Source organism: Carlito syrichta, unplaced genomic scaffold, assembly GCF_000164805.1.
Source record: "Carlito syrichta isolate Samal-C Ts95f unplaced genomic scaffold, Tarsius_syrichta-2.0.1 Scaffold126596, whole genome shotgun sequence".
Classification (NCBI taxonomy): domain Eukaryota; kingdom Metazoa; phylum Chordata; class Mammalia; order Primates; family Tarsiidae; genus Carlito; species Carlito syrichta.
This window is the reverse complement of record NW_007070692.1, coordinates 140,514-164,829: the sequence shown is the minus strand read 5'-3', so window position 1 is coordinate 164,829 and position 24,316 is coordinate 140,514. Positions and strand designations below refer to the sequence as shown.

The 24,316-nt window shown below is 50.2% G+C and overlaps 1 protein-coding gene across 1 annotated transcript in view; it reads right to left on the bottom strand.

The window, feature by feature from the left end:
• Positions 1-142: 142 nt before the first annotated feature.
• LOC103250167 (adenylate kinase 7) overlaps positions 143-24,316 on the bottom strand; it is a 33,696-nt gene continuing 9,522 nt past the window's right edge. Inside the window, exons 3-10 of the mRNA XM_021707887.1 lie at positions 23,850-23,958; positions 20,087-20,181; positions 12,696-12,806; positions 9,642-9,722; positions 6,559-6,647; positions 3,088-3,178; positions 1,404-1,481; positions 143-355 (exon numbers count right to left, since the gene is read on the bottom strand). Coding sequence (XP_021563562.1) covers positions 143-355; positions 1,404-1,481; positions 3,088-3,178; positions 6,559-6,647; positions 9,642-9,722; positions 12,696-12,806; positions 20,087-20,181; positions 23,850-23,958 — 867 coding nt within the window. The remainder of the gene's footprint in view (positions 356-1,403; positions 1,482-3,087; positions 3,179-6,558; positions 6,648-9,641; positions 9,723-12,695; positions 12,807-20,086; positions 20,182-23,849; positions 23,959-24,316) is intronic.

Sequence of the window (24,316 nt, the reverse complement as noted above, 5' to 3'; positions counted from 1 at the left end):
CCCCCCCGGCGTCGACCTGCTGGGCTCCAGCCACTGCACTTTATCCTGGGCAACAGAGTGAGACTCTGACTCAAAAAAAAAAGAAAAAGAAAAAGAAGAGAAATGTGGACATTTGAAAAAGAACATGCTCTCGCTGGCATCATCACACTAAAAGTTGGCTTCGTTTGCATACACTGCAAGTGTCATAGGAGCGGGTCATAGTTACCAAGAGTCCTCTGGTCTCCTTGTACTCTCTGAGGACGCTGCTGACATTTTCCACGAAACCTGCCTGGGCCGCCCATCGGATGTTGAAGTTCTCTTTCACAAAGAGCGCCTCCATTCTCAGGTTGACCAGTAAGTGGTCGAGACCGTGTTGCTAAGAGACACAAAAAAGTCAGAGATGTGGTCATCTTGTTTCATTCCTAAAGCTACAACAGACCGTTCACTCTCGTTCTTTTATCTTTATTTATTTTTGAGTTGGGGTCTCGCTCTGTGGCCCAGGCTGGAGTGCAGGGGCACGTTGCTCACGGCCACCTCACCCTCAACCTGCTGGGCTCAGGTCATCCTTCTGCCTCAGCCTTCCGAGTAGCTGGAACTACAGGCGTGTGCCACCACGCCTGGCTAATTTTTGGATTTATTGTAGAGACGAGGTCTCGCCAGGTTGCGCGGGCTGGTCTTGAGCTCCTGGGCTCAGGCAATCCTCTCACCTTGGCCTCCCAAAGTGCTGGGATTATAGGTGTGAGCCCCCGCACTCCGCAAGAACTACCCTTTAAAAAAAGCCTGAGGAGCGCACAGTGTAGCTAAAATCTGTTGTTTTTTGTTACGATGGAACTGGAATCTCAACCTGCTGTTTGAACTTTGAAAGAAGCCAAGGAAAATAATAACCAGTGTTTGAGCCAGGCACGATGGCTCACTCCTATCATCTCAGCACTTTAGGAGGTGGAGGCGAGAGGATTGCCTGAGCCCAGGGGTTTGAGACCAGCCTGGACAACTTGGTAAGACCTTGTCGCTACAATAAATCACAGAAAAATTAGCTGGGCATGGTGGAAGGCGCCTGTAGTTCCAGCTATTCGGAAGGCTGAGGTGGAAGGATAACCTGAGCCCAGCAGTTCAAGGCCGCGGTGGCCATGAGGTTGCCACTGCACTCCAGCCTGGGCAATAGAGTGAGACTCCAACTGAAAAAAAAACCCCAAAACCCCAGTGTTTGTATAATATTTTACATATCAAACAGCTTTCAAATGCTTTTCCCCTGAGGATTCTCAGAAAAGACAACTGAAAAGAAGAATAAGTTACCTTCAAAGCCAAGCCTCGGACTCCACGTCTCTTGAGAGTCAATTTTATTTAGCCAGAACATGTCTGGTAATTTTTTTTTTTAAATCAATTTTATTCAGGAAAGCAGTTAAAAAAAAGTCTCATAGACTGACCGTTAAGTCCTTGATGAGGGAAGCATTTTCTTTAGGTAACTTCTGAATCTTCCCAGGACCCGTAGTTTTACTGATACACTGTTGGAAGGAAACAGATGGATTATTTGGTTTACCCCAAAAGGCTTTATTTTAGATAAAACGCAAATGAATGTTCACGTAATGCAATACAAGAATAGTTGCATCCCTGCCAGGTTGAGGACGAGGAGAAGGATGGCTTGAGCTCTGTCCCCGGGAGCTCCCGGTGTGGAAAGGGAGATGGATGAGGACACAGATCATGTGGAATGTTTGCAGTTCAGCAAAGGGGATTCTGTGCTGTGGTCGAAAGTCCACGTGCCTCTGAGATTCTCACCCTCAAGATGACGGTGTTGGGAGACAAGACCTTTGAGAGGCAACTGGGTCCTTGGAGCAGAGCCCTCACGAGCAAGATGAGTGCCTGTATACGAGAGACTCCTTGGCCCTCTCTACCATGTGAGGATACAGCGTGAAGCCAACATCTGTGAAGCCAAAAAGCAGGCCCCCACCAGATTCTGAATGTGCCGTTTTATTTTATTATTATTATTTTTTGAGTCGGAGTCTCACTCTGGTGCCCAGGCTGGAGTGCCGTGGCACACTCACGACCTGCTGGACTCAGGTGATCCTTTGGCCTCAGCCTTCCAAGTAGCTGGAACTACGGGTGTGTGTCACCCCACCCGGGTAATTTTTTGATTTATTGTAGAGATGAGGTCTTGTCAAATTGCCCAGGTGGGTCTCAAACTCCTGGGATCAGGCAATCCTCTCACCTCCGCCTCTCAATGTGCTGAGATTACAGGCATGAGCCACTGCACTCAGCTTATTTTTATTTTTAGAGATGGGATCTTGCTCTGTCACCCAGGGTGGAATGCAGTGCCTGTTCACAGGTATGATCATAGCTCCCTGCACCCGGGAACTCCTGGACTCAAGTGATTCTCCTGCCTCAGTCTCCAAAGTGCTGGGAATGCAGTCATGACCCTCTGTGCCCAGCTAAATCTGCTTTGCTCTTGGACTTCCCAGTCCCCAGAGCTGTGAGCAGCAAATGTCTGTTGTTTATAAGCTACTCTGATTATGATATTTTGTTGTAGCAGTTCAAACAGACCAAGACACTCTGGGGGTACAGAAGAGAGGTGCCTGTCCTGTGTGGGAGGTCCTGTGCAGGGAGGATGCAGAAGAAGATACCTGAGCCGAACCTTAATGATGAGTAGGAGTGGCCAGGAGGAGGCTTCCCTAGCAGGACTGGCTAGGTCACATGCATCGGCCAGGGCGGCCTGGGCTGAAGATGGCAGCCCTCAAGAGCCCTTGGCAGTGGCCGGTGGGTCTAGTTAACTGGTTAAGCTGACCATGCCAGCACTTTGGGCAAGTATCTGTCGACACATTTAGTTCCTGGTGTATGGTTTGTGTGTGTTTGAGGCGCAATGGTTCCCTCTTCTCAGCCTGAGCTCTACGGTGTCTCTCTTGCTTCTCTCCATGCACATGAAAGAAAAGGGCCATTGGGAAGTCATTTCTTAAAAGCACACGCTGCAAATGCAGGCAGTGAGTTTGGATTCTAAGGATATTCTGCATTAGGCGTTATTCTGTGTTCAGTGTTAGCACAACTGATTGCACCGCTGTACTTTAGGGGATAAAACTATTGCGGACATGCCATCCAAGGGATGGGATGAAACCACTGTACCTTGATGATGTCTTCCAGGGTGTGACCGGACTCATCCACGGCGACCAGGTAGTGAGGCTTTGGCACGTGGTCGATTATGTTTTGTATCACTCTGCAACCCACAAGGAAAGTAATCATCCGAGGGAAAAGGCAAGAGAGACTAGAATTCACTGAGTGCCTCCCCCACGGGCCAGGCACTGTGTTTGGTGCTTTAATAAATTATCTCACTTAATTTCCAGCAAGGTGGGGAGAGGGATTATGGCCTGGATTCTACAGAAGAGGGAGATGTTCCAGTTAAGTGACATGTCTCTGGCTGGAGAGCTCTTGTGGAAGTGGAGAGCTGGTCTTTGGAGTCAGATGCCCCTGGCTCTGTCCGGTCTCCTCCCCAGCAAACTGCGCTATCTCCCTGCAAGTGGACTCCACCCAACTGGGCCTTGGCTTGTGAAACTCTGTCTATGAAAGGACTCACATTGGCGCTTTGGGGTAGGTGTTTTATGAAGTGAGACACAGATTCAGACGAGTTGTGGGTCTTCAAGAAAGTCACTCGGTCAGCCGGGCGTCGTGATCCCAGCACTTTGGGGGGCCAAGGTGAGAGGACTGCCTGAGCCCGGGGGTTCGAGACCAGCCCAGGCAACTTGGCGAGACCTCGTCTCTACAATAAATCAAACAATTAGCTGGGCGTGGTGGCACGCGCCTGTGGTTCCAGCTACTTGGAAGGCTGAGGCGGAAGGATCGCCGGAGCCCAGCAGGTCGAGGCTGCAGTGGCTGGGAGCAGCCACTGCACTCCAGTCTGGGTGACAGAGTGAGACTCCAACTCACAAAAAGGAAAAAAGAAAGAAAGTCACTTAACCACACAGCAACTGAGCCCACAGTTTCCTTGGCCTAACTGCCAACATTTCCAAGTGTTTACCTCTGTGCTGGGTCTATGCTGAGGGTCACACAGGTGTGAACCATTGAATTCTCACCACAACCGTGTTGTGTGGATCCTATGACTAAAACTGCCTAGAAAAAATTAATCCAGGGCCATGGGCTAAAGGTAGTAGAAGAGACCTGAGCCCTGCAAGATGCCAGCGATGATTAGAAATGAATGAACCTGTTGTTCCTAAGTTTGTTTTTGTGATAGCCAGATTGCAAGAAAGGAGATGCCAACACACTGAGGGGTGAATTTTCTTTTTTTCTTTTTTTTTTTTTTTTTTGAGTTGGAGTCTCACTGTCGCCCAGACTGGAGTGCAGTGGCCGCTCCCGGCCATTGCAGCCTTGACCTGCTGGGCCTGGCGATCCTTCCGCCTCAGCCTTCCAAGCAGCTGGAACTACAGGCGCGCGCTACCACGCCCAGCTCATTTTTGATGTATTGTAGAGATGAGGTCTCGCTAAGTTGCCCAGGTGGGTCTCGAACCCGCGAGCTCAGGCCATCCAGAGGGGTGAATTTTCAAGTCCTTTATTTGACGGGGTCGAGAGCAGGCTCATGCCTGGAAAACTCTCGTCCCTGAATGGAGCAAGCAAGGTATCCATGAAGGCCAAAACCACAATTTCATCAGAGTTGGGTGAAGTGCAAGCAGGGAATTTCGGTGAAAGGACAGAACAGAACAGTTTATCTTGAGCAGTAACAGAACAGCTTTTCTGGGTTTCCCGTCAAGCAGGATGTGATTTACTGCTTATTGGCAGGTTGGGGCAGTCATACGGAAGAGGGGGCCAAAGGGGAACAGGCAAAATGGGGAGTTCACTAGAATTAGAGTTACCACAGTTGGTTTGCTAACAGGCATTTCACTTTCACTTCACTAGAAGGCAACTGATTATGTCCATGCCCTGTGCCTGGGGAGGGGGAAGGAGCCCTCAGGGTTGATAAACATCTTTTCCCTTAAACAATGGGCCTGAGGTCACAGAGAGCCTCTGGTGGCCTCCTGAAGTATGACCAGTCCAAGGGCACGCACAGCTCTGATCTCCAAGGTCCTCCGAAAACTGCCTCCAGGAGTCGCTGAACCGGCTTTCCAGGTAGCAGGTCTAAAGCCTAAGAGTGGCATTCGTTCCACAGTTTTCAGACTTTGCACTCTGATGGACCTGAGGTCCCATGCAGACTCAGAGCACATACCAAGAAGCTGACTACCCCCCAGCCTGGATGCCCTTCTAGAAACTGGCTCCGGGCACTGGAGACAGTGCTGACACCCCCATGATGTCATCTCCAACCAACCAGCAGTGGCCATCTCGAAGCCCCTGCCTGTCAGATTGCTCCTTTTTTTTTTTGAGTTGGAGTCTCACTCTGTCGCCCAGACTGGAGGCCACTGCAGCCTCGACCTGCTGGGCTCCGGCGATCCTTCCGCCTCAGCCTTCCAAGTAGCTGGAACTGCAGGTGTGTGTACTACCACGCCCAGCTAATTTTTTTATTTTTTATTTTTTGTTGTAGAGATGAGTTCCCGCCAAGTTGCCCAGACTGGTCTTAAACCCATGGGCTCAGGCAGGGCAACCCTCTCACCTCGGCTTCCCAAAGTGCTGGGATCACAGGTGTGAGCCACCATGTCCGGCCTTAGAACAAATTTTCTTTTAATTGTTACTTTATTTATTTATTGAGTCAGAGTCTCACTCTGTTACCCAGGCTGGAATGCAGTGGCACGCTCATGACCACCGCAGCCTAGACCTGCTGGGCTCAGGTAATCCTTCAGCCTCAGCCTTCCAAGAAGCTGGAACAACAGACGTGCGCCACCACGCCTGGCTAATTTTTTGATTTATTGTAGAGATGAGGCGTTGCCAAGTTGCCCAGCCTGGTCTCGAACCCGTGGGCTCAGGCAATCCTCTCACCTTGACCTCCCAAAGTGCTGGGATTATGGGCGTGAGCCACTGCACCCGCCTAGAACATAAATTAAAGATGTCTGGAGAGAAACAACAGTGAATAGAGTCTGTCATGACAACTTGTCAATTCTTCCTGGATGTTAGCTTTCTTTTGTTTTTTGAGTCAGGCTCTTACTCTGTCACCTAGACTGGAGCGCTGTGTCAAGACAATGGCGCTCCACAGCTTCAAACTCCTGGGCTCAAGTGATCATCCTGCCTCAACCTCCTGAGTAGCTGGGACTACAGGCACATGCCACCATGCCTAGCTAATTTTTGTAATTTGGGGTAGAGACAAGATCTTGCTATGTTGCCCAGGTTGGCCTCAAACTCCTGGACTCAAGTGATCCTCCCACCTCAGCCTCCCAAAGTGCTGGGATTAGACATATGGTGTCTAGACATTCAAAATCTTTCTTTTCTAAAACTGGAGGGCATTGCTAGTCTGTTGATAAAGTTTCTAAGACGTGAACCTGAACTTGCCACCAGAAACGTGGAGTTTTCGGTAGTGGACACGATGTCATTAGATGCAAAATGGAGACGACAGTGCCTTCTGTGTAAGGCTGCGTAAAGAATAAACACATGCGAGGGTCTCAGGTGCTAAAAAAAGTGTCGGCCTACAGACAGCCACACGGACAGATTCTACAGATGTCATATCTGGGGGAGAATACTGACCCTGCGAGATCGAGAACATGAATCGCTGGAATGACATTTGTTCCGTCGCCAAACACTGGTAACGCAGGGACCTCACCCAGCCAAGCCATCTAAAAGAAAAAAGCAAAAGCATTTCCTCAGCTATCTGTGTACGACTGTTACAGCTCACACACAAATGCAAAGCCAGAGATAGCCAAGAGGGACTGTCTGTGTGCTGAAGTAATTCTGTTTAGGGTACCTCTGTAAAAAATAAATGAAAAAACAATTTTTTTAGAGACAGAGTCTCACTATGTTGCCCAGGCCGGTCTTGAACTCCTGACCTCAAGTGATCCTCCCAACTTCGCCTCTCAGAGTGCTGGGATTATAGGCATGAACCGCTGTATCTGGCTTTTTAAATTTTTTATTTTATTTTATTTTATTTTAATTTTAGAAATGGGGTACAAATCAGGATTAGGTACACAAGTGGCCTCCATACAGTAAAGTTTGGGCTTCCCATTGGTCCTCACCTCACCTGGTTCAAAATCAGGTATCCTTGGTGATGTTATGTGTTTCCCCCTCCTTCCTGCCCCTGGCAATGCCACCCTATGGCTTTTTTTTTTTTTTTTAATAATTTTTTCAGGCCGGGCTCGGTGACCCAGCCTGTCATCCCAGCACATTGGGAGGCCGAGGCAAGTGGATTGCCTGAGCCCATGGGTTCGAGACCTGCCCAGGCAACTTGGTGAGACCTCGTCTCTACAATAAATCAAAACTGAGTCGGGCGTGGTAGCGTGCACCTGTAGTTCCGGCTACTTGGAAGGCTGAGGCAGAAGGATCGCCAGAGCGCAGCAGGTCGAGGCTGCGGTGCCCGGGAGCGTGCCACTGACCTCCGGTCTGGGTGACAGAGTGAGACTCCAAGTTAAAAAAATAATATATTTTTTAGGTCTTTTGTAAACCAGTTAGATACATAGTGGAACCTTGGGAATGAAACGCTTTTTAAGAAATCTACAATCTCAGGTATATTTAGTATTCATCTGCATGTCGTCTACCCAGAGACGTTTTCATACATAAGATGGTTGTTAATTCTCACAAAAAGAAAATTGAGTTAAATGTTAAAATTACCCCCACTCATGGGGTTGGAGATGGGGGAATAATTGTCATCGGTTCATAGATGAAATGCTTAGTGGAGAAAGTATTTTGCAGGAGGTTACGCTTGTAGTGAGGCCTAAGCCTGGGCTGAAACCCGTCATCAGAGTCCAATCTTGTTTTTCCTCTCATTAAGTATTTCAGTAAGCTGGGCATGGGGGCTCACGCCTGTTATCCTAGCACTTTGGGAGGCGGAGGCAAGAGGATTGCCTGAGCCTCGGCCTTTGAGACCAGCCTGGGCAACTCGGCGAGACCTCGTCTCTACAATAAATCAAAAAACGAACCAGGCAAGGTGGCGCGTGCCTGTATTTCCAGCTCCTTGGAAGGCTGAGGAGGAAGGATGGCCTGAGCCCAGCAGGTCGAGGCTGTGGTGGCTGGGAGCGTGCCCCTGCACTCCAGCCTAGGTGACAGTGAGACTCCGACTCCAAAAATAAAAATTAAAAAAAAGGAGAAAGGGCTTTTGTGAGCATGTCCCTGTCAGCCGTCGTCGCAGTTGTATAAAAAAGCAACCCAAGTCAACCGCTTTGACTGCATTTGTTCCTTCAAGTGTCGCCTTCCTTCTTTGCACCCCTTAATAGCAAAAAATCCCTCTGGGCCTATCTCCGTTCTCATCATCATCAAGTCCGCTGCACCTGTCCCCTCTTGAACCCACTCGTACCTGTCCTGCCCAGTGCCAAAAAAATGACACACATGGGGGTCAGTTCCCAAGTCCCACCTGATCTTCCGGTCTGCAGTGGTCGACACTATTGGCCATTCTTTCAAGAAACATTTTTCTCACTTGTTGTTTAATGCCCCCTGTGACTGTCCTCTCACCTCCTGGGGATCCTTCCCAACCTCCTTTCCTGACTTGTTTCCATCTCGCTGTGCCCCCCAATACTAGAGAACCCCAGGACTCCACACCCATCACCAGGTGACGTCACCTTGCCCCACGGATGTGTATGCCGTTCCTGGCACGTGGTGGCTCTAGATCAATGGCTGTCTTGCTGTCACCGGGTCACGAGCAAACAGATTGCCCGTACAGCAAAAGGTCAGATTCTGAGTCCGTTAATAGCCGGCGGTCGAGAGGGAGCATGTGCCACCAAATCTCTCGACCCCAGGTAAAACTTTCAGAGGTTTTTTATAGGCAAACTGAGGAATGACAGAGATAGAACATCCAGCTTTGGGTTAGGCAAGAGCGGGCAGGGGTAAAAACTCAGATAAGGGGGAGGTACAGGGCTGTACACTGATGACACGCAAACTTTAAAAATGTCACATCGAGCCGGGCTCGGTGGCTCAGCCTGTAATGCCACGCCTTGGGAGGCCGAGGTGAGTGGATTGCGATTGCCTGAGCCCACAGGTTCGGGACCTGCCCGGGCAACTTGGCAGGACCTCATCTCTAAATCAATCAAAAATTTGCCGGGTGTGGTGGCGCGCGCCTGTAGTTCCAGCTACTTGGAAGGCTGAGGCGGAAGGATCGCCGGAGCCCAGCAGGTCGAGGCTGCGGTGGCCGGGAGCGGCCACTGCACTCCAGTCTGGGCGACAGAGTGAGACTCCAGCTCAAAAAAAACCAAAAAACAAACAAAAAGAAATGTCGCATCAGCCACCCAGGGGTTTAAGCAAACAAAATGGAGTTTTAACAGTTTTTAAACTAAAATCATTCCTATTAAACCTCAAACGTTTTGAACACTGCAAACACATCAAACACTTCAGTCTCGTGGATGAAAGAAAATCCATCTTTTTCTCTGTTACACTGAGGATGAGAAAGAGGCAGAGGCGGGCATGGTGGCCATCGTAGGGGGATGCGGTGGACGCCAGAGGGGGGTGTGTGACACCGTAGGGGGGTGTGGCGGACACCAAAGGGGCGTGTGGAGGACCCTGTGCTCGCCTTCATCTCCTGCCGTTGTACTGACCTAGCCGCATCCAGAAACCATCCAGAGCCCCTTCGTGCTGCATATCCTCACTGCAGAAGACTTTTAAAAAATCCAGTCAGTGAAAAGTCATACCTTAAAAAAAGTGTGTAAGATGCCACCTTCCCCGCCATACTGAAGTCCAGCAGCGACGACGTAAGTGGCAAATTTTTTTACCTATTCGATAAAATACAGAAAACAATCATATTGAACCAGATTATTATTTTCATTGTCGTTATTGTTATTATCAAGTCAGGGTCTCGCTCTGTTGTCCAGGCTGGGGGGTGCAGGGGCACGATCGCAGCCACTGCAACCTCGGCCTGCTGGGCTCGGGTCATCCTTCCGCCTTCCAAATAGCTGGAGCCACAGGCGTATGACACCACGCCCAAATTGACCTGATCAGCATTATCTTATTAAGCAGTGATTAAGAAAACTGGAGATGGCCGGGCTCGGTGGCTCAGCCTGTAATCCCAACACTTTGGGAGGTCAAGGCGAGTGGATTGCCTGAGCCCGCAGGTTCGAGACCCACCCGGGCAACTTGGTGAGACCTCGTCTCTACAATAAATAAAAAAATAGCCGGGCGTGGTAGCGTGCGCCTGTGGTTCCAGCTACTTGGAAGGCTGAGGCAGAAGGATCGCCGGAGCCCAGCAGGTCGAGGCTGCGGTGGCTGGGAGCGGCCACTGCACTCCAGTCTGGGCGACAGAGTGACACTCCAACTCAAAAAACAAACAAACAAAAAAAAACTGGAGATAGAAAGAATACATTTTGATTTTATCGTTTAAACGAGTTTGATGTTCTTCCAATAAAAAAAGATACTAAGAGAATAATATTTCTCCATTTTAGACTATTATTCACCTAAGTTTTGTGTGTGTGATCACATGTTCTCAATCAGTAAATGAGACATAAATGGAAAAGCAATCATGGATTTTAATCAAATAACATAGACCAAGGAGCTGGACGAAAATCAGAACTTCTAACCTGGCCCCTTTGTTTTATTGATTGATTTCAGCCTCCAATGTTTAACGACTTGGCTGACGTTATAAATGAATGGGTATAAAAGGGTTAAGATTGCTCATTCCACGTAGCTTCCCTCAAATATTTTTTGCTCATGGTGTTTGTATTTCTAAAGTAAATGTGATTTTTCCTTTTTCTATTTTATTTACGGGGAATGTGCCCACGTCGCAACAAGGTTTAAGGGTGGCACACCTCACACCGGCGCGTGCGAACACCCCATCGTCTCGCCGCATGAACTGCAAAAGGACCATCAATGTGGTTTTCGTAGGACAAATTTCCTGCTGTAATATCCTCTGTGACCACTGGGCGTCACCTTCGAACTGTCATTGCATGTCCGTGACCGCCAGTCCTTCCAAGGGAAGGGAATGGTGCCAACTTCACGGAGCCTTGGGGATGGTATGTAGGGGGCACTCAGGGAGGACACGAGACACCACAGGTCAAACTTGCATCAGGGCACTTCCGTCCCCTATTCTGATAAGTCACGAAAGAAGCAACATAACTGAGCCGGGCAGGGTGGCTCACGCCTGTCATCCCAGCACTTTGGGAGGAAGAGGCGAGAAGATCGCTCTGAGCCCAAGGGTTCGAGACCCTCCTGGGCAACTTGTCGAGACCTCATCTCTACAGTAAATCAAAAAATTAGCTGGGCATGGTGGCGCGCGCCTGTAATTCTGGCTACTTGGAAGGCTGAGGCAGAAGGACCGCCAGAGCCAAGCAGGTCGAGGCTGCAGTGGCCACAAGTATGCCACTGCCCTCCAGTCTGGGCAACGGAGTGGGACTCTGACTCAAAAAAAAAAGAAAGAAGAAAAACCAAAAAATAATTTGATGACAGACATACAACAAGGTGATGGACTTGGCTTCAGCGGGAGGCGAGTGAGCTGTTAGCGTTTCTGCGACCTTTCCAGCTGTGGGTAATGTCTCAATAATCAGTGCCCAGTCAGGCGTGGTGGCTCACACCTATAATCCCATAATCTTTGGGAGGCTGAGGCGAGAGGATTGCCTGAGCCCACGTGTTCAAGACCAGGCCGGGCGAGGCCTCATCTCTACAATAAATAATAAAATTTTAAAAATTAGTCGGGCATGGTGGTGCATGCCTGTAGTTCCAGCTACTTGGAAGGCTGAAGCAGAAGGCTCGCCTGAGCCCAGTAGGTCAAGGTTGCGGTGGCCCGTCAGCATGCTACTGTACTCCAGCCTGGGTGACAGTGAGACTCCAACTCAATAATAATAATAATAATAATAACCAGTGCCCGAGGAAGTGTCAACCTGAACGCTATTGAGTGATGGAATTTGGAGTCAGGAGAAAAATATGCAAAACAAACCCCACGGGCTTTGGGGGCGATGGCTCCATCCGAATTACAGCTCCGTGACTCAACTCCTGTCCTGGGCACCCTCGGCACTGCCATGGGGACCGTGAACTTGCTGGATCAGAAGAGGCTGGGAAGAGCTCCTAGGTGACCTGGAACCCCTACCCATGCGCCCTTGGGCAACTCAACCTCTGGGAGCCTTTATTTCCTTATTTGTAGGATGAGGTAACACATCCTTTTTTTTTTTTTTGAGTCGAAGCTGCCACTCAGGCTAGAGTGGAGTGGCACGCTCCCGGCCACCACAGCCTTGACCTGCTGGCTCAGTTGATCCTTCCACCTCAGCCTTCCAAGTAGCTGGAACCACAGGTGTGTGCCACCACGCCCGGCTGATGGTTTGATTTATTGTAGAGACCAGGTCTCGCCATGTTTCCCAGTCTGGTCTCGAACCCCCAGACTCAGGCCATCCTCTCGCCTCCACCTCCCAAAGTGCTGGGATGACAGGCGTGCGCCACTATGCCTGGCTAGCAGGCACTTTTCAAAGGCGTTTTAAGAAACAAGGGAGACAGAGTCTGAGGACAGGGGAGTGTGGTTCTCCCCCTCCCCACCCAGCTCCCAGTTATTTGCCTCTTCTGGGCCAAGAGCGTCTTCAAACCCAAGGACCCCTTTGCGGGCGAGGCTGGAGCCCAGATGGACACCGCCAGGGCTTCCCCCCAAGGCCAGCCCGTCCCGAATGAGCCTAAAGCTCAGAGACCAGCCTGTGTGAACAACAGGAAACCAAACCAAGAGATGCTTGAAGGACCGAGAGGGCAGGAATGTCCCACGACTCCAGACTCACATTTTTTCCAAATTTGAGAACCAGTTTTTCGGCATTGATGTGGTCCAGAAAATTTGGGTGAGGCCTTCTCCTTCGATAATCCTCCTCCGTAAATGGGACCTCAGAGTCCTCCTGGAAGAGAAGAAAGCCGCTGGGGGCATTAGAGCGATGCAAAACTGCGAGGCCCAAGGACTTTGGGAGCCTAGCGTCACACTACTACTTGTTTTCATAGCGAGGTAGTTTTATTTAAAATGCTTTTGGCCGGGCACGGTGGCTCACGCCTGTCATCCCAGCACTTTGGGAGGCCGAGGCGAGAGGATTGCCTGAGCCCACGGGTTCGAGACCATCCTGGGCCACTTGGCAAGACCTCGTCTCTACAATCAATCAAAAAATTAGCTGGGCGTGGTGGTGCGTGCCTGTGGTTCCAACTACACGGGAGGCTGAGGCGGAAGGATCGCCTGAGCCCAGCAGGTCGAGGCTGTAGTGGCCGTGAGCGTGCCACTGCACTCCAGCCTGGGTGACAGAGTGAGACTCCAATTCAAATAAATAAATAACTAAAATGCTTTTAGCTAGCCGAGTTTTATAACTTAAACTTACTGTAAACACGATGAACTTTTTTTTGTTTTTGACGAGGTCTCACCAAGTTGCCCACCTGGTCTCGAACCCCTGGGCTCAGGCAGTCCTCTCCCTCTGCCTCTCAAAGTGCTGGGATGACAGGTGTGAGGCACCGCACTCAGCTTCACAATTAAACATTTAAATTTCTTATTTTGTTTTGTAGTGATGGTGGCAGGTTGTCACTGAGATTCCAGAAAGGTATTAAATAACTTTTTTTTTTTTTGAGTTGGAGTCTCGTTCTGTTGCCCAGGCTAGAGTGCAGTCTCATGTTCATGGCCACTGCAGCCTCGACCTGCTGGGCTCAGGTGACCCTTCCACCTCAGCCTCTAAGGAGCTGGAACTACAGGCGTGAGCCACCACACCTGGCTAAATTTTTTTTTAATGTATTGTAGAGACAAGGGCCTGCCAAATTGCCCGGGCTGGTCTTGAACCCCTGGGCTCAGGCAATCCTCCCACCTCAGCCCCCCAAAGTGCTGGGATTACAGGCTTGAGCCACTGCGCCCGGCCCAATAAACTATTCCTTACTGGTTCTTGGAATGTATGCAGTTTCATTTTTTAAATTCAAATTGTGTTTTTTTTTCTCTTTTCCATACCGGCCCTTCCCCCAGTAAATCACATTTTGTTTGATTTTTTCAGGGGGTTAATATATTTTTTTAAATTTTATTTATAGAGATGAAATCTGGCTGTGTTCCCCAAGCTGGTCTCAAACTCCTGGGCTCAAATGATTCTCTTTCCTCGGCCTCTGAAATTGCTGGGATTACAGGCATGAGCTGCCAGGCCTGGCCAATCGCATGTGAAGAACACTTTTTGTTCAAGTGGCTGTCTCAGGCTTTTAAAACTGGTTTCATCCAAGAAGAAATATCAGGTTATCCTGGGGAGCAGGTATGAAAAACATCTCTCGAGTGTTCACCGAGCTGCACCTCACATTTATTTATTTATTTGGAGTCGGAGTCTCACTCTGTCGCACAGGCTGGAGTACAGTGACAGGCTCACGCCCACCGCGGCCTCGACCTGATGGGCTCAGATAATCCTTCCGCCTCAGCCTTGCAAGTAACTGGGACTACAGGTGTTTGCCACTACACCCGGCTAATTTTTTGATTTATGGTAGAGATGAGGGCTCGCCATGTGGCCCAGGCTGGTCTCGAACCTCTGGGCTCAGGTAATCCTCTCGCTTCTGCTTCCCAGAGTGCTGGGAATACAGGTGTGAGCCACCATGCCTGGTCTTAATGACTCTTTGGGGTTTTTTTTTTTTTTTTTGAGTCAAGCATGTCACTCTGTTGCCCAGGCTGGAGTACAGTGGCACATTCATGGGCACCGCAGTCTTGACCTGCTGGGGGCTCAGGCCATCCTTCCGCCTCAGTCTTCCAAGTAGCTGGAATCACAGGTGTGCGCCACCATGCCTGGCTAAGTTTTGGATTTATTGTAGAGCCGAGGTCCTGCCATGTTGCCTAGGCTGGTCTCGAACCCCTGGGCTCAGGCAGTCCTCTCGCCTCGGCCTCCCAAAGTGTTGGGATAACAGGCATGAGCCGCGCCTGGCCTGCACCTCATTTACTGTCCACACAACTTCCATTCCCATGCAGTCCCAGAGAGGGCTGCAGGTAAAACAACGAAATTAAAACTTGCTCGAATCAAAGGAGAAGCGGAGAGCCATGCTCCCGTGTTTCCCCGCAAATCCATCCTCACGTGGAGGTCCTTGTCGGAGCCGGGTTTGACAGTGTTCCCTGTGGAACCTTGCCATCACAGCGCATTGGTCTCAGTTAAATAACCAGTCCAAAGATTTGAGCCCAGATCTTATAAGGAATAAACCAAAGAGGCAGAAGAAACACAGGATGAGGGCCTGGAGGTGGATGGAGCACAGTTGGTTGCCAGCATGTCTGAGAAATGGGACGAAAACCCTGAATGACCGAGGCCAGGGTGGGCGTTGGCAGGAGACGTGGCGAGCAGTAGCAGATTCTCAGGACTGGCAGGCCATGTGGACACGTCTAGACGGACCCCAAGAGAGGCGGAGGCCACAAGAGGCTTCAAGCTGAAACAGGGCCGCATGCGATCTAAATTAGGTTTTAATATGATGATACGTGTATTTTTATTGATATATCATCGTGGTATAGAGTTGAGGAGGTACCTGTGATACTTTGATATGAGTCTTTTTTATTGAAATATCACCCTTGGAGCTGAGTGCAGTGGCTCACGCCTGTCATCCCAGCACTTTGGGAGGCGGAGGTGAGAGGATTGCCTGAGCCCACGGGTTCAAGACCAGCCTGGGCAACTGATGAGACCTCATCTCTACAACAAATCAAAAAATGAGCCGGGCATGGTAACGCGCGCCTGTAGTTCCAGCTACTTGGAAGGCTGAGTGGAAGGATCCCTGGAGCCCAGCAGGTCGAGGCTGCGGTGGCCGGGAGCGGCCACTGCCCTCCAGTCTGGGTGACAGAGTGAGACTCCAACTCAAAAAACAAACAAACAAACAAACAAAACTCAGTCACCTTCAAAGTTCTCTCCGTTTGACGCAATACACCCATCGAGATGCTTTTTCCACTGCTCAGAACAGTTTTTGAGCTCGTCCATTTTGATGCCTTTTATTGCTTCTGCTGGTTTTTGATTCACCTCTTCCACATGGACGAAATGTTTCCCTTTGAGGACTTTTTTCATGGGGGAAACAAAAAAAAGTTCCTTGGAGCGAGATCAGGTGAACAGGGAGAGGGAGGCATGGGTTTTTGCCATTTGGGGTCAGAAACCGCTGAACGCCCAGGGTGGTGTGGACAGGCGTGTCGTCATGGTGAAAGAACCAGTCTCAGGTTTGCACATCTCGGGATGTTTCTTCTGCAAATCATGATGCAGCCTTCTCAGAACTTCCAGACAAAAACTTTGGTTGCCCGTTTGATCTGAAGGAACAAATTCCGAGTGGACTACCAAGGACCCGCCCTCCAAAAAGATAATTCTGTTATTTTGGGGTGGTGTCCCCCTAGTACTTATGCTAAAAAAGTATTTGCTGTTGGCCGGGCTCGGTGGCTCAGCCTGTCATCCCAGCACTCTGGGAGGCCAAGTGCGAGTGGATTGCCTGAGTCCCCGGGTTCGAGACCCGCCTGGGCAACTTGGTGAGGCCTCATCTCTACAATAAATCAAAAATTAGCCGGGCGTGGTAGCGCGTGCCTGTAGTTCCAGCTCCTTGGGAGGCTGAGGTGGAAGGATCGCCGGAGCCCAGCAGGTCGAGGCTGTGGTGGCCGGGAGCGGCCACTGTCCTCCGGCCTGGGCGACAGAGTGAGACTCCAACTCAAAAAAAAAAAAATTTGCTGTGTATCTGAAACGCCAGCGTAGCTGGGTGCCTGTGTTTTCACGTGAGTCTGGAAACAGTGTGAGCAGCTTTGCCTCCGGGACCAGTCAAGTCCTTGTGTCCCCAACCCCGGCGAGCACATGTGGTGGCTGGCCTGACCAACCTCCTGCTTCCCAAGGCTGCCAACACCCCCTTCTGGGATGTGCCGCACCTGGCCACGAGCTCCGATGGCCAGCCAGTCTCTTCCCTGACATCTTGGGACTGGGACTCAGAGAGGCCGTATGCACTGTAGCCCATAAACCAGAACCTCCCGGGACTGTGGCTGTGAATTGTCACCCCCTGAATCCTGGTGGGACAGAGACCTGTGTGTGCTTTGTGAACCTTTGCTCCCAGCGGTGGGGCTGTGCTTCCTTCCGTCCCTACATTTTAACTGGGCGTGGTGGCTCGCACCTGTAGTCCCCGTGGTGGGAGGATCCCTTGAGCCTAGGAGTTTGAGTCCAGCCTGGGCAACATAGCAAGACTCCAAAAAAAAATTCATTTGTTGCCAGGCCACGGGGGTTCATGCCTGTCATCCCAGCACTTTGAGAGGCTGAGGCGAGAGGATTGCCTGAGCCTAGGGGTTCGAGACCTGCCTGGGCAACCTGGCGAGAACTTGCGTCTACAATAAACCAAGAAAAATTAGCCGGGCATGGTGGCTGATGCCAGCAGGTCAAGGCTTCGGTGGCCATGAGCTTGCCTTTCCAGGAGGTGAATCACTGACTCTTACCGGGAAATGTCCCCCCGCTTTTTAGGGCAGCAGAAAAATCTGTCATCTGGCTGGACCATCTCTCTCTCCGGTCAGCATGTCTGACCGCCTGCCTGGGTCACGCCGGATTTGTTTCCCACCTGGTCATTCCGCGTGACAACCAGAGCCATCTGTCCTGCTGGTTCTGGGCCGTTCGGTTGAGTCAGGGTCACCTCTGGCGACCTCACTTTGCTCACCCATAAAGAAGCGCGTAGCTGGACTGCAAAAGCATGAAGCTTCTCGCGTGTTGGAAAACCAATACAGATGAGAAAACACTCTGTCACATGTATCCCTCCTTTGTGTCAAAAACGGATTCCATGCGGGTTTGAATCCGTTTGGATGCTTCTGGCTACAAACAACAACCGATCAGACTTAGCAAGTCTAAGCACTGGGGACGGACAGCATCTCCCATAAGCAAAGTTCCCGAGTGGGCTGGGTGTGTCCAGGCTGGCCTCTGGCCCCGCGTTCAATGGCTCACGCTGCCTCTCCCGTGTGCGGCCTTTCTCTTAAGGCTGGTAGCAAGACACATCCAGACATGACAACGTCCCCGAGGGAGAAAGACTGTGTCTCCTCAAGTCTCTCTCTCTCAGTCTTTTTTTCTTAGATGGGGTCTCAGCTGGGCATGGCTCACGCCTGTCATCCCAGCACTTTGGGAGGTGGAGGTGAGGGAATTGCCAGAGCCCCGCCCCCAAGGAAATTCTTCCCTATAAATTCTATAGATTAGTTTTGCGGCTTCCCCCTCCTCCCCCCCTTTTTTTGAGACAGACTCTTGCTCTCTTGCCCAGGTTGGAATCCAGTGATGCTGTCATAGCTCACTGCAGCATTGAACTCCAGGCTCAAGTGATCCTCCTGACTCAGCCTTCCGAGCAGCTGGGATGACGGGTGTGTGCCAACATGTCTGACTAATTTTTTAAAATTTTTGTAGAGACAGAGTCTCACTGTATTGCCCAGAGTGGTCCTGAACTCCTGGCCTCAAATGATATCCCCACCTGGGCCTCCCAAAGCTTTGGGATCGCAGGCATGAGTCACCGTGCCTGACCAAGTTAGTTTTTTGGCTTTTCTTTTGAGTTGGAGTCTCACTCTGTTGCCCAGGCTGGAGTGCAGTGGCACACTCACGGCTACCACAGCCTCAACCTGCTGGGCTCAGGCGATCCTTCTGCCTCAGCCTTCCAAGGAGTTGGAACCACAGGCACGCACCACCACACCTGGCTCATTTTTTATTTTATTTATAGATGAGGTCTCACCATGCTGCCCAGGCTGGTCTCAAACCCCTGGGCTCAGGCAATCCCCTCGCCTCCACCTCCCAAAGTCCTGGGATGACAGGCATGAGCCACTGCACCTGGCTGAGAACATATTTAAGCCTCTTGATCCAGCTGTGCCTGAAGCCCACTACTGGAGCAACCAATGATGTGAGTCAGTCAATTCCCCATTTTGCTTTAGTCAGTGGGGACAATCCGTTGGGAAGGTAGAACACGGGCCAGCCAGTCAGTTGACTGCTAATTGTTCTGCAGCAGACACTTCACTCGCCACGCTGAGGGAAGGAACTCTAACAGAAATAAAAAGACCTGGCCTGCTCCTTGAGGTGATGGCAGCCAAATGCAGCCGGTGAGTGAACTTTACAAGGAAAGGACATCCCTCGCTTCAAGGATCTTCTCAGCCCAGCAAGACAAACAATGAAACAAATCAGTGGCATTTGATACAATAAGTGCGAACATTCCTAAATACTTCCTTGTTATAAATAATACGTTTCATTGATCCTAACATGCACTTTATTTTCACATTTGGTATTTCTGAAACTAGACCCCGTCTTGTAATCAACAGCTTAGGAGTATGATGGTCAGCCAGGAAGCACAGGCAATGTCATTGCTAGTGCCTTGGTGACCTTAAACACACGGTTCTTAGTGTCATCACTTCAAATTGAGTTGGGTATGTACTCATGTTGGTTTAATTGCTTTCAGAACGTCTTTTGAGAGAGTATCCTCGCCGGACATGGTAGCTCAAGTCTGTCATCTCAGCACTTTGGGAGGCGGAGGCAAGAGGATAGCCTGAGCTCAGGGGTTCGAAACCAGCCCGGGCAACGTGGCAAGACCTCGTCTCTACAACAAATAAATAAATAGCCGGGCGTGGTGGCATATGCCTGTGGTTCCAGCTACTTGGAAGGTTGAGGAGAAAGAATCGCCTGAGTCCAGCAGGTCGAGGCTGCGGTGGCCGTGAGCGTGCCACTGCACTCCAGCTTGGGCAACAGAGTAAGACACTGACTCAAAAAAAAAAAAGGAGTATCCTGTGAGCCAGACACAGTGGCTCATGCCTGTAATCCCAGCACTTTGAGAGGTGGAGGCAAGATGAGTGCCTGAGACCAGGGGTTTGGGACCAGCCTGGGCAACTTGGGGAGACCTCGTCTCTACAATAAATCAAAAAACTAACTGGCCTTGGAGGCACATGCCTGCAGTTCCAGCTACTTGGAAGGCTGAGGCGGAAGGATCGTCGGAGCCCGGCAGGTCGAGGCTGCGGTGGCTGAGAGCGTGCCACCGCGCTCCAGCCTGGGCAACAGAGTGAGACTCAAAAAAAAAAAAAATGATGGAATTCTCCAGACTTGAACGTGGTTGCGGTCCATGAGCTCTGTTGAGTGCTTATTTGGGAAGAGAGGCAAGAATACACAACGTGGTGCAGAAAGTCCCCTCCACTCACCAGTGATGAGGTGTCAAGGGTAAAACGTTACGTAAAGGACAGCGGCCTACTTACGGGGTCCAGGGGTTTGGATCGCGCCCATGTCATCACCGTGGACAGTAGAATAAACACTTTTCGCTTTTCAAAGTGGCTGACTTCTTCATTCAGGGCTGCAGGGCCAACAAGCAGAGCGGTGATTTGTTTTTGAAATCACAAGTGCCAGCCTGGGCAACTTGGCGAGACCTCATCTCTACGATGCATTTTTAAAAAATTAGCCGGGCGTGGTGGCGCGCGCCTGTAGTTCCAGCTGCTTGGAAGGCTGAGGCGGAAGGATCGCCGGAGCCCGGCAGGTGGAGGCTGCGGAGGCCGGGAGCGGGCCACTGCCCTCCAGCCTGGGTGACAGAGTGGGACTCCAACTCAGAAAACAAACAAAAAAGAAATCACAGGCACTGTCAGTTACCAGCCGGGACGACTGGACACCGGCGTGGCTGCTTTCTCGTTCTCTCCTGCCCCTGTTTCTACTCTTCCAGCCCGCCAGTCGCCTGGTCCCTTCTAAGCTGGTTCAGAAGTTCGGCCCCTTCCTGTTTCCTGCAGATAGGAGCCATCACCTTTTTTGGAGGGCAGGTGACAGTCATCGTCATGGCTGACATGAGTTAGAACTATTCCTGGGCTCTGCTGGATTCTCACCCACGTGAGACGGGTGCTCTGTTTCCCAGAGGGGGGAAACTGAGGCATGGGAGAGAATGATGGTGCAGAAAGTCCATCCCAGGCATCAGGCCTGTGTTACCCCGCCTACCACGCTGTCCGGCTGCTGGGGACCGGGCGGCAGAGGCCCCAGGTCCGAAGCGAGGGCCCCTTGGGATCTCACACGAGGCAGGCCTGTTCAGCAAAGCCCTTGTCATTTGGGGGGCATGGGGGCTGTGTGGGATGCTGGGATATGAGCACCACGTAGGGACCAGCATCAGGATGGAGGTGGACAGAGAGGTGAGCCCTTGACTTACAAAGGGCTGCTTGCTTTGCAGTGGGGTCCACTACACAGCTCATCTCTGAGTCTCCTGAACGCACGTGGCAAAGGATCCCACCAAAATCTTCTCCGTGATGTCTGACTTTCCAGAAAAAACTCTAAGCTGGAAGGTGACATCTGCTTAAATCGTCAGAGTCTAAATGACACAGCAGCACGGTACGCTTTCAGTCCCATGAAGTGATTCCCTCAAGAAGCAAAAACATGAAATGCCAACGTCCTGTATCGAACGCTTGCGTGGATTTCTCCCTTCAGAGGGGACAGAGTCACTGAATCGAGTCTGAGAACACCATGTTCACAGATTAATCCCAACTTCCAATGTGAACTTTAGTTTCTATTTTTATGCTAATGACAAAATTGTCTCTTCAGTTTAATTTTGCTCTTTTAACCTTTCTGCTCTGCTGAGCTTCGGTCTGGCCTATTTTGTGAATACCTGGCACACTTTGAGGCCCTCTAACTGGGTTATCCTTTTTTATTTATGAAATTTATTATGGGTCTAAGACAATCTGCATGTTCCCCTTTAAACACACCCTGTATATATGCAAACTTTTTCTCTCGTTTCTAATTACGCATTCCTTTCCCCCATGTCACCTGCCTTCCTTCCACAGTGTCTGTGAAAGGCAAGACAGAGGAACTCTACATTTTGAAATGATTTAACAAAACATTATTACAAAGTCATTCGTATCCATTGTAAGAAAAAATGCTGGGCGCGGTGGCTCAATCCTGTAATCCCAGCACTTTGGGAGACCAAGACAAGAGGATTGTCTGAGCTCAGGGGTTCGAGACCAGCCTGGGCACTTGGTGAGACCTCATCTCTACAATAAATCCAAAAATTAGCTGAGCGTGGTGGCGCATGCCTATAGTTCCAGCTCCTCGGAAGGCTGAGGTGGAAGGATCGCCTGAGTCCAGCAGGTCGAGGCTGTGGTGGCCGTGAGCGTGCCACTGCACTCCAGCCTGGGCGACAGAGTGAGACTCTGACTCAAAAAAACAGAAAAAAGAAAAGCCAAGGCCCATTGGCTTGAAGTCAGTGGTTGGTGTCTGAAATTCACAGTCGAGGGGCATCCATGAGACATTTTATGTATGAAATGAGTTTGCTTTGGGAAGTAGGGATGGGGTAGAAAGAAAATTCAGCGAATTGTCGCTCTTTATTCTAAGCCCTACTGTGCCTTTTAATTTTCAAAACATGTCCAAGTTTTATTTCAGGAACAAATATTAACAATTTAAAGAAAATAACCAGATGTGGTTGAGCCCAGGGGTTCAAGACCAGCCTGACCAACTTAGTGAGGCTTCATCTATGCAATAAATTTTTAAAAAATAGCCAGGTGTGGAGGTGCGAGCTTGTGGTTCCAGCTATTTGGAAGACCGAGGTGGAAGGATAACCGCAGCCCAGCAAATTGAGGCTGGGGTGGCCATGAGCAGCGTGCCACTGCACTCCAGTCTGAGTGACAGAGTGAGCTTCTGACTTAAAAAAAAAATTAAAGAAAATGGCAAGTATACATTAAAAGAAAAAGCCAGTTTTCAAAGTCAGGCACAGAATAAGTGCTTAATTAGTATTAGTGCTGATAATTAGTTTAGTTGGTGCAATCATACATTATCTGTAGATATTTGCAAGGGACAAAATGCAGAAAGCCGGCTTTAAACAAGCTCGGGTCCCAAAGATGATGCAATGCTCATACTTTATAAACTTTGTTTCTTAGGGAAATTCACGTACAGCGTTGTCAATGAACAAATCAAACATTCCAAGCTCGCGAGGAATCGCACCCATGAACACACACATGCCTTTCCACCGTCATTTCCCTGGCATGGCAGTCTCTCCTGAGCTGTCCCATTTTTTTGAATTTAGGACAAAATGTTAATCTAATTCAAGGGCCGGCAAAGCACCGCCTGTTTTTGTCAATAAAGTTTTATTGGAATCCAACCTACTCCTTTATATACTGTCTGTGGCTGTTTTTTTTTTCTTATAAAGACAAAAATACTTATTATCTAGTCCTTTACAGAAAAGGTTTACTGAATCCTAATCCAATCTGCCTAAAACAAAAAATTCGAGGCATTGAAATGAGCCTTGCTGTGTCTTTTCGGCTGGCCTAGCCTAAAATAATTATTCCAGCAAGCTGATTTGCTTTCCTCTCTGCTCTGGACTTAATGGGGAGATGAAGCGGAGTGTGGTGGCTCACACCTGTAATCCCAGCACTTTGGGAGGCAAAGGTGACAGGATTGCGAGTCCAGGTGTTCCAGAGCAGCCTGGGCAACTTGGCCAGACCTCGTCACTACAATAGATCACAAAAATCAGCCGGGCATGGTGACTCTCGCCTGTGGTTCCAACTACTTGGAAGGCTGAAGCAGGAGGATCTCGCACCTGTCATCCCGGCACTTTGGGAGGTGGAGGCGAGAGGATTGCCTGAGCCCAGAGGTTCGAGACCCGCCTGAGCAACCTGGCGAGACCTCATCTCTACAATAAATCACACATCAGCTGGGCATGGTGGTGCATGCCTGCGGTCCCAGCTACTTGGGAGGCTGAGGCAGAAGGATCTCCTGAGTCCAGGAAGTCGAGGCTGCAGTGAGCTGTGATTGTGGCACAGCACTCCAGCCTGGGCGACAGAGTGAGACCCTGACTCAAAACAAATAAATACATTTTTAAAAGTTCTATTCTTCAGAAGTACCTATCCACAGACATATTCACTAGCATAGACTTTGCTCTCTGGGGGAGTCTCAGACCAGCTTTTCCATGGCTCTAATGTGCGTGTTTCTTCGATGACTACCAGGCAAGGTTAGCTGCACGAGGAGAGCATTCCTGGAGGTGGGGAGCCCCTCACTGACCAGAAACGGCCCAGATGGCTTCCTCTGCTTGCTGGGCGCTCTCAGTGATGTTGTAGACGATGACGTCACACTCCAGCAGGCGCCGCAGAAGGTCCTCTCGAGAGGTGGTCTGCAAAGGACATCGACAGTCACTGGCAGCAAGAGGCTAGGAGGGTCACGTGAAGACTTAGAGGAAATGACAATTGACAAAATAAGCCGCATGGAAGAGTCCCGTGGGAAACGTGCCCAGAAGGATTACTATTTGAAGTGAAATGGGCCGGGCGCGGTGGCTCGCACCTGTCATCCCAGCACTTTGGGAGGCTGAGGCGAGAGGATTGCCGGACCCCAGGGGTTGGAGACCAGCCTGGACAACTTGGCGAGACCTTGTCTCTACAATAAATCACAAAAACTAGCCGGGCATGGTGGCATGCACCTGTAGTTCCAGTTACTTGGAAGGCTGAGGGGGAAGGATCGCTGGAGCCCAGCAG